The following is a 9620-nucleotide window of genomic DNA, read 5'->3' on the forward strand; positions in this document are numbered from 1 at the left end:
CGCAGGCTCAGCGGCCATGGCTCACGGGCCCAGCCGCTCCGCGGCATGTGGGATCCTCCCGGACCGGGGCGCGAACCCGGTTCCCCTGCATCGGCAGGCGGACGCGCAACCACTGCGCCACCAGGGAAGCCCCAAGGGAAGTCCATTTCTAAAGCGGGTGCAGAACCCACTCCAGGCATGCATCAGCCCTCTGCAGAGAAGGCTGGGCTGTTACACGTGCAGCAGCCATTCACAAACACCTCCTACTTGTCATGTGCCCCGAGTCCGGGTCTAGAATACAAGGTCCCTGCCACCCCACAGGAAGCTCTCTGGATTCCCACATTCCAAATGGGCCAGAGAGTAAATATTTTTGGTTTTGTGGATCTCCTCTGTCACAACTACTCAATTGCCATTGTAAGTGCAAAAGCAGCCCTGGATAATATGCAATCAAATGGGCATGGCTGTGTTCCAATAAAACTTTATTCCCCAAAACAGGTAGCCGGCTGGATCTAGCCTTCAGACCGTAGTTCACCAATCCCTGCTCTGATAGGAAAAAAAATTAATGAAAGCAAAGCAGACAGACCAGTGAGGGGAAAAAAACTGTGAAAGACTCTTCAAAGCCACACTTGTGATTTTTGATGCCGCCTCTAATTCCTTCTGTGGCTGACACAATCCACCACTGTTTTAAAAAATAAGAGGTGCAGGGAGGGGGTGGGGGAAATAAGAAAAGGTTTCTATGGGAACCGGGAGTTTACTTTTAATGGTTCAACCACTAAAAGGAGAATTACTTTCTTTTTCTCTCTTCCCCTCTGAAGCGAGCAGGCGTGACCTCCGGCTTGTTGGGCAGGACTCTGCCAGGGCCTCAGCTGTTCCAGGCAAAACTTAAATGCCAGAGTGTTCCCCGGGCCCGGGAGGGCGGTTAATGTAATCTGGGCCTCTTGGGCAAAGGGCTGTTTCCCCAGAGCCCTGGATCTGCTCAGAAGCCTCACCTCACCCCGCGGGACTGCTCTGATGGGGTCAAGGTCAACCACGACCGGGGCCCCTAACAAGGGATTCAGGGAGAAACCTCTTCCGGGGTCTGCCCTCTGGATGGAGGGCTTCCCTCTCACGGCTGACAAACCCTTGCGGTGACGGGCTTCTGTTTTACCTGGTCTCGAACGTTCCTCAGTACGAATGTGCACGTGCAGGACGTGCCCCCCTCCGCCCAGTTTGCCAGGACCGTGGGCAGGTCCCTAAACCTCCCCGAGGGCACCTTCAACTCTGCCCAGCTAGTTCAGAGTAGGTGTCCCAGGCCTTTCCTGGGCTCTTCATAGAAACCATCATGAATCAGCCAAGAATAAACCAAGAGGGTACATCATTTACCCACATGTACTTTTACAACAGAGCTCGCGAACTGCGACCTTTTCTACACGGAACCCTTAGTGGGAGTGACTCTCCTGCACCTGGCAGTGAAAAGAATTCAGGAACGCAGCCAGCTGTGCTCCGCGGTGCCCAGAGCTGCACGATGGCCACGCACCCACGTGTTCCAGGGCCTGGGATGACGATGGCTTTATGCGGGCATCTCTGTCCAGGTCCCACCCTCCTTACACCCCCTTCAGGGGTGTGGGCCATGTGAGCCCCTGAGAGCCCAACCCTCTCCTTTTGCAGATGTGAAAACTGAGGCACAGGGAGGGGAAGAGATTTCCCAGGATCCCACAGCAAGTTAGCAGCAAAGCCAGGACCCAGACCCAGGCCTTCAGCTGCCCTGTCCTGACCATGTCTTCCCCAGCTGCTCAAATGCTGCACCTGGAAAGGCTGCTCGAGAAGAATCCACACCCGGAGGGAGGGATGCAGCCAGCGCTGGAACACAGCCTTTTGTGGGCAAAATCCAGAGTTAACTCAAAGCCAGTGACTTAACTCCAGCTGGGGGGCTGAAAGCAATGTTCTACACGATGACTCATCCTTTAGAACCAAGCACACAGCCCCGGGGCTGGGCCCTAACGGGCAGCAAGTTCTTGGAGGACGGTGAAACCTCTGAATTTGATTTTCTTTGGTTTTTATACAGAAACCGCCAGCTGCTTGCTGTGCCCTCCAAGAGCTGAAGGAGACAGAAGCAGGAAAGATCCACTCTCGGATCCTTGGTTCCTGTCGGTGCTGGATAACTTTGACCAGGTGACACCTAATCCCATGGCTGTCGGCACAGGAGGTCTAGAGGTTTGGAGATAAGAACCTAAGGACTGGGAGGGGAGGGTACTGGGTGCGGGGAGTGGGAGGGGAGGCTGGTGTGGCATCTCGAACCAGACCCCAGAGGGCCTCACCCGTCAGGCAAAGGGGCTTGGACTTGACCCAGTAAACCAGTGCAGCCTGACCTTTCTTACGTCCCGGCATTTGTGGACAACGATGCTATTAGTCCTGGGGTGGACAGGAGCTGCCCTGGGCCCACAGGTTGGCCGTGGAGACCCGCTGAAGGCATTAGCAGGGACATGTGTTGGTGGCTGGGTGGTGGATGCTTGAAGGAGGTGACACAAGGCCCGGAGCCATAAAGAGGTCATTGCGGAGACTGGGCAGGCGTGAGGAGGGCCTGGGCCGGGCCTGGGCCGGTGGAAGGAAAGGAGGAAGTGGGTAACAAGGCCAGGGCCCATCTTGGGCACGCAGGCGCAGAGCTGCCCCCAAGCCTGCCTTCAGGAGATCCCAGCTGCTTTCCTGCCTAGCGGGCTGTGCAGCACAGAACTCATGCAGTCAAGTTTCCGCTCTGCCCTCAAGGTCTGGTTCCAATGCCCCCACTCTGAGAGGCCCTCCCGGCTCCCAACCCTGAGGCTACCAGGTCCTTCACCCGTGCAGCCTTTGCCCAAGATTTACAGAGCCAGTGCGATGGGAAATGCGGCTCAGTCTGACCCGGGTTCAAAGCCCAGCTCCACTTACAAGCCCATGACCCTGGGCAAGTCATTCTACCTCGCCACTCCTGAAACAGCCTCAAAGGCTCGCAGAAGCATAAACACAGCAGTTTGCGCCGTGCCTGGCACGCAGGCTGCTGGCAGTCGGGTTAACTGTTACTACCTGTCTGGCAGTCAGTTCCAAGTGCCCTGAGTCACAGTTTCTGTTTGCTAACCCTGGGTGGTACTGCTTCCCAAGAAATTCTGACTGAGGGAGACACTGAGGCAGAGCGGGAGGGCTGCCGCTCAGGGAGCTCCAGCCAGCGGGGCTCAGCTGGCAGCGCTGGACACCCCTACCTAGCTGGCTGCCCCAGAGATGCAGTGGGAAACCCTTATGTCCGCCCAGCCTAATCTAACTCCGTCCACCTCCAACTCTGGCCAAGTCGCTCTGGAACAATGATGTCAAAGTTCACAGCATCAGACCCAACAGGCACCAGAGCAACAGGAGACGGTCCTGAACTGAACGGACGTCTGTGTTGCCAAAAGCAGAAAATTCCAACCTCGGTCTGGCCGGGTGCCGTAATGGTTTCATGCTCCTTCAAGGCAGGGACAAGAACCAACTCTGCATTCCCTGGTGTCCGCACGATGCTAGATGCTTGGCACATGTCTGCTAAACTCAGCAGAAAAGGACTATGAATCTTGCGGGTGGTGGAGGCTCCCTACAGAAACGGGAGCATCTTCCAAACACTGGCCTGACACCTGCCTTGGACCAAGAGTCAGGGGACCCCAGAACCGGTGGAGCATTCAGCTGGACCCTCAGGCCAAGTCAAAGAGGGAGAGGGGGCAGCCGGGCAGCCTTGTCATCGGAAAGGCACCGGAGCCCCTGCTGCCCACAGCCCGGCTGAGAACTAAGGCACAGACCTGAAGTGCCGCCTCCAACCTCAGCTCTACCCCATGAGGCTCCAAGGAAGTGGGGGCTACCAGGTGGCGGCTGCCCACATCCTGCAATTCCACGTTCTCCCTCCTGAAAAGGTCAACAGCTGGGCCGCCCCCGTTTCCTTGCGAAGGACCCTGTGAGGGTGGCACAGGCAGCTTCGCCCAGATGGACATGCATGCGTGCTCCCTGCCAGGGAGTCCTTCATTTACAGACACTTTTATGAGCCATCGAAGTGAGCACATCAAGAGGACTTCATGTGCCCACGTGTCAGGTACAGTGAGTTGTCACAGCCCTCCTGGGAGAAGCCACGCTTTCTGCCCTGCTCCCCCCCCCGACCCGGGGGATGGTCTGGTGACATCACAGTCATATTTGCATGGATTCCACAATTCCACAGGGCCATAGACAAAAGCCTGATGGAGGCTGGGGATCCGCCTCAGTCCCTATGATGGCAGATTTGTGAAATTCCCCTGTCCCCAGCGTCCCATCACCACGACAACTGCTTCTACCTGTGTTCGCGAAAGAAGCACAGAGTTTGAAAAACTACCCTTCTGCCTGGACTCCTGACTACCACCCATGCCGAGTTCAGGTGAACAAGGCCCCCGCCCATGGCCCACGTGTCACCCAGACACGTCCAGGGCCAGCCAACACCCACCAGCTGGTTTGGGCAGACGTTCTAAGCATGGCGAGGGCCGCCTTCTGGACCCAGCCCTTTGCCTGGACTTCCTGAGCACCACAGAGACAAGGCGAGAAACTGGTTGTTTAGCATCCTTACGAGACGGGGATGCCAAGGGAAAGATGGAGGGAGACAAGACAGATTCCTGGCCCACCGCCTCTCCTAGCCTCTCCTCAGCGACGCAGGGCAGCAACTCCACAGCGTCCGCCAGGACGGACAGCTCCATCCACTGAGGACAGCCCCAGCTGCAAACAGCCCAAACGTCCCTCACCGAAGAACAGACCAACAAACTGTGGTACATCCATATGATGGAAGAGTCCTCGGCGAAAACAAGGAACTAGGGACAGCCCGGGTCTAGGGCTGGGAGCGAGAGTGACACAGATGCTGGGACTAGGGGCCCTTAGCAGTAATGAAAGTGTTCCTCAACTGCATTGTTGGGGTGTTTGCACAACTCTGCAGAGTTACTAAAAATCATTGAATTATAAACTTAAAGCAGGTTGAATTTTACAATACGTAAAACTGCCTCAGTAGTTTTATAAAAACTCTCTTAAAAAAGGGAGCCGTGGCCGCTGAGCCTGCGCGTCCGGAGCCTGTGCTCCGCAAAGGGAGAGGCCGCAGCAGTGAGAGGCCCGCGTACAGCGCAAAAAAAAAAAAAAGGGAATTACTGATACAAACAAGAAAGTGGATGAATTGCACCAACATAATGTGAAGAAAAAAAAGGCCATTTCAAAAGAGTATCTGTACTGTGCTATTCAATCTTATAAGAAGTTCTAGAGGCAAAACTACAGCAATAAAGATAAAAATAGTAGCTGCTTTGTTGGAAGGGGGGAGTGGGAAGAGAGACAAAGCATCCATCCGGGGTGCTAGAAAACTTCTACATCTTGATCTAGGCAGTGGTTACACAGGTGTATCCATACATAAAAATGTGTTGGGCTTCTACTTGAGTTTAATGCATATTTTATATACATGTACATAATCATTAATATACATAAAGTTAAACGTTTAATTTTTTAAACGGCAAAGCCCACTGATGCTCAAATTGCAATTGGCAATTGCCTAAAAGTGAGGACAGTTCACTGGGAGCTGAGAGAGAGGAGCCCACTCAGTGAACTCCTACCCAACCCTCAAGACCCATTTCAAATTGTCCCCATTGAGTGAAGCCTTCTCTCACTGTTCCAGGTGTAACCAGCTGCTCATATTGTTGAACATCCCTTCACAAAAGTCGATCTCCTTTTTCCCGAGAGTTGAGGAGTGCAGAAAGTTGTTGCACCAAGAATTGGTTCGTATGTGCTTAATAAACACCCACTGATTGCCTACGACACACACACACACACACACACACACACACACACACAACCTGACAGCCCAAACCAGATGCCGTCTCAGCAAAAGGTACTAACACCCACCCCCAAAATAGGATGTCAGTTCTCAGGCAACAGGACCCAGACGTGAGGCTTAGCGAAAAAGATCATTTTCAGCATCTCCAGCTTAATCCTCCTTACTTTACACAAATCACAGCAGAAAAATTCAGGGGATCCCGGAGCAAACTCAAGTTTCCAATGTCCGGTGCACTAGGCTCCCCTCCTCCCCACTGCAGGTCACCTCTGCCTGCACTGTCCTTGCCCAACCTAGGGGTGGAGCAGGCCATGTGGGCTCCCAGGAAACATTTTATCAGGTGTAATGTTTAAACTCGACTGCCTAGTCACCCCCCAAGACTGTACCCTGACCACTGGGGCTCTCTGCCCTCCAGCAGTAAAGGCAGGGCACCTGCTTGGGATGAGAGGGGGGACCCACGGCCCCCCCCACCTCTGTCCAGGCCTCCCAGCTCTCTCTGAGCTGCCCCCTGACCTTGCAATCTCTAGAAACCCAAGCCCGCAGAGGAAGCTGCTAAACTTCCCTGTCCAGGTCTATGGGTGAAGAGAGGCGGAAGGTGGAACTCTGTCCAGTTCTGCAAAGTCCACATATGAAAAGAAAGAGGCTGGAAGTACACCTCCATGAAAAGAGGCTTTCTTCGCGTGTGGGGGGGTGGTGCATGGGTTATGGGGTGATTGTTGGTGAATTTTTTCCTTTAAATATGTCTGTGCTAAGTTTCCACAATGAACAAACTCCTCTGGAAGATAAATTCATTTCGTCTGTGACGGGAGACCGCCCCCCCCCCCCCACCAGCCCTTGTCAGACCTGCCGGCTCCCAAGCGTCTCTTTCACCTTGTCCCAAGGCAGACGCAGGTCCCAGCGTCGCGCGCCGGCGGGCCGGCCTCTCGCCCTTACCCCACCCTCGCACCCCCGCCCGGGTGACCCCCGGGCCGGGGGAGCGGCAGCTCCCCGAACAAAGAGGCCGCCTGACCCCACCGACCCGCGCCTCTGACCTCCTTCTCCCCCGTCCACCCCGAGGCGCCGCGCCCCATTCAGTTCCCCTAGCCCCGGAGGTCTGAGGAACTGTGCGAACTCAGACACACACACACGCACACACGCAATCTCACTTTCTCCTCCCGTCCCTGACCTGGGCCGCCGCCCCCAAGGGCCCAAGTACAAACTTCTCCAAACTCGCAGCTGCGGCTGGAGGGGGAATCGTGACGCCCCCGCCCCCCGCAAGCAAATGGGATGCTCCCCCCCGACACACACACACACACACACACACACACGTGTGCCTCCCCACCCCCTGGGCCACTGTTCATTTGGCCGGGGAGGCAATGCTGGGGTTTGGGGGAGGCTGTCTCGACCCCCTTCCCCTCCATAAGTGACAGGACCCGGTCAGGACGGGGCAGGGGGCGGCGCGGGTCGGAGCTTCCTCGGTGGGGGTGGGGGGAGCCGCTCCCGGGGCTCCCGGGCTCCCCCGATCCGCGCCCCTCTCCGGGGAGGCTGGGCGCGTTACCTTGCAGGTTCTGGACTCGGATGTCGCTGATCTGTCCGATGAGCTCCTCGCGCTGGAACCAGTCCCATTCGTGCGCAGCCATGAAGCGCGGGCAGCAGGGCCGGGGCGCCGGGGCCGGGCGCGGGCGGCGGGCGCGGAGAGCCGGGCGGGCGGGCGTGCAAGCGCCACGCACCCGGCGAGGGCGCCGCGGAGCCGGAGGAGCGCGGGCGCGGGCGGGGCGCGGGCGGGGCTGGCGCGCGGTCGAGCCGCCCCCGCCGCGGGCGGGCGGCGGGCAGCGGACGGGCGCGGGGCGCCTGGCTCGCGCTCACTCCCCCATCCGGGGGCGGGGGCCCCGGGGGGCGAGGGGAGGGGCTGGGGGGGAGGCTGGACTCCGGCTGGTTTCTTTTTTTTTTTTTTTTTTTCCGGGGTGTTTGTTGCTTGGATTGCTTGGTTGCAGACGGGTTGGTAATGAGGCGCGGGGTCCCGGCCCTCAGATTGTGATGTCTCAGGGGGCGGTGGGCCGGGTGACGCAACACGGGGTGAGCCCGCGGGTCCCGTTACCCAGGGGGGCCCGCCCCCTCTCACCCTTACTCCCAGCGCCTCCCCCCACCCCAGCCCGGGCCCAGATAGGAACCTGACACCCACACTCTTCTACCCCAGGTCCTCTGGCCCCGCAAAATTGGGGGAGGCAGCCCCCTGAGGAGCGGGGTCCCCCAAGCCGTGCCCATCCGCCCCCAGGACACCTACCGTCATCGGGAGGGACTGGGTAGGGGGCCAACGAGTGTGGAGAAGATGTTGGGGGGTTTCGCTCGTTTGTCTCCAGATTGGGGACTCGTGGAGAGAAAGACTTCTTTCCTGGGTCTGGATATTGGGAACCTTTTCCCCGGGGGATCCAGTCCAGAGACGACCCCAGATTCTGGGGAGGAGGGAGAAGCAGCCGATACCCCAGGAGCTAGGGTACCCCATGGAGTCCAGGGCCCCTGACCCTCCAAGTGACCCTCTCTGGGGCTTTACTGAAAGTGAAAAATGAGTGTGGGCCTTTCCGGTGGGGTGTATTTGTGCGTGTGTGTGTGTGTGTGTGCGTGTGTGTGAGTGTGTGCGTGTGTGTGTGTGTGTGTGTGTGTGTTTCTTCACTGTTTCTTTTGAGTCTTGAGAGTTCCAGGATCTTATCTTATTTGGTGCTCACAACTCATACCTTAGGCATAGTTCTTTATTGGTTTTTAAAACACAGAAAAAAAGGAGGCTTTGGAGTCCTGGAATTTGCCGAAGGCTGAAGAATGAACTAGGGACTTGAGGTCCCAGCCCCCAGCTCAGTACTCTGACCCTTTCCAGAAAACAGATACCGACACACACACACGCAGAAAGAGAGAGGAGAGGAGAATGGCTTATATATGAGATAGTCCAAGAGAGAAAAAACGGGCAGGGCTCAGTGAGCATTTATATATATGGGCCGTGCTCATCATTGCCATATTCATGGTACTGAAATACTAGAAACCCAGATGGCCTACTTCCTAATTAACAAATAACTAGGGAGCCCCCGCTGATAGACAGACCCTGTGCCTTTGAGGCAGGGCCCTAAATTGAAGAAATCTTACCTCAGGCAAATTCCTGGGAACAGTGGACTGCCAACAAACAAAGAAACCAGACAACTGCAAACAGAAGTGAGTTCAAGGAAAAAATCCTCTTGGGATAAGTAACTGGGATGGGGAGAGGGGTCGGCGAAGTTCTGAAGACTGACCTTGGAGCTGAGCCTGAAGGATGAAGGGAACCACCACTGCGACAGCAGTTTGGGCAGGGGGTCAGTGGAGACATCCCCGTGGCACAGCCGGGGACGTGGCTGCCTCTCCCGTGGGGGGCGTTTATCCAGAGGGCGAACGGGAATCTACTGTCAGGGTGCGGAGCTCTAGCTTGCTTTTTTCCTTCTCCTTGTTCTCCATTTGCCAAGTTTCCCACCACGAGCACATATTTTTACAATCAGACAGAAAACCAATAAGTTCTCTTTTAACCTCTGGAGGCCCTTTCCAGGAGTTCCCCGCCTTGCCCCAGCTCACCTCATCTGCGGGTCTGGGAGCACAGTGGAGGCCCCCAGGCTGAGGCTGGTGCTGCCTTCTCCCTGATTTGATTTAAAAGTACATGGTCATTTCACACTCCAGGGGGCAGGGTCTGCTTCTGTGTCTGCAGAGTAGGGTGCTAGAAGCCAAACCTTACCTAATTTTGCCCCATCGGCTAGCCATCTCCTGTTTTTACAGTTCAATTTATTTTGCATAATTGTTATGGGCTGAAGTTGGGTGGAAAGTCATTTTCTTTTCCAAGTAAAGGGCCAAGAGA

General features: G+C 56.3%; 1 protein-coding gene across 1 annotated transcript in view; it reads right to left on the minus strand.

Annotated features, from left to right (window-relative positions):
- CLMN (calmin) overlaps positions 1-7437 on the minus strand; it is a 112577-nt gene extending 105140 nt beyond the window's left edge. Inside the window, exon 1 of the mRNA XM_024131090.3 lies at positions 7314-7437. Coding sequence (XP_023986858.1) covers positions 7314-7395 — 82 coding nt within the window. The 5' untranslated portion in view covers positions 7396-7437. The remainder of the gene's footprint in view (positions 1-7313) is intronic.
- Positions 7438-9620: the final 2183 nt, after the last annotated feature.

The sequence above is a fragment of the Physeter macrocephalus genome, chromosome 11 (assembly GCF_002837175.3).
Source record: "Physeter macrocephalus isolate SW-GA chromosome 11, ASM283717v5, whole genome shotgun sequence".
NCBI lineage: Eukaryota > Metazoa > Chordata > Mammalia > Artiodactyla > Physeteridae > Physeter > Physeter macrocephalus.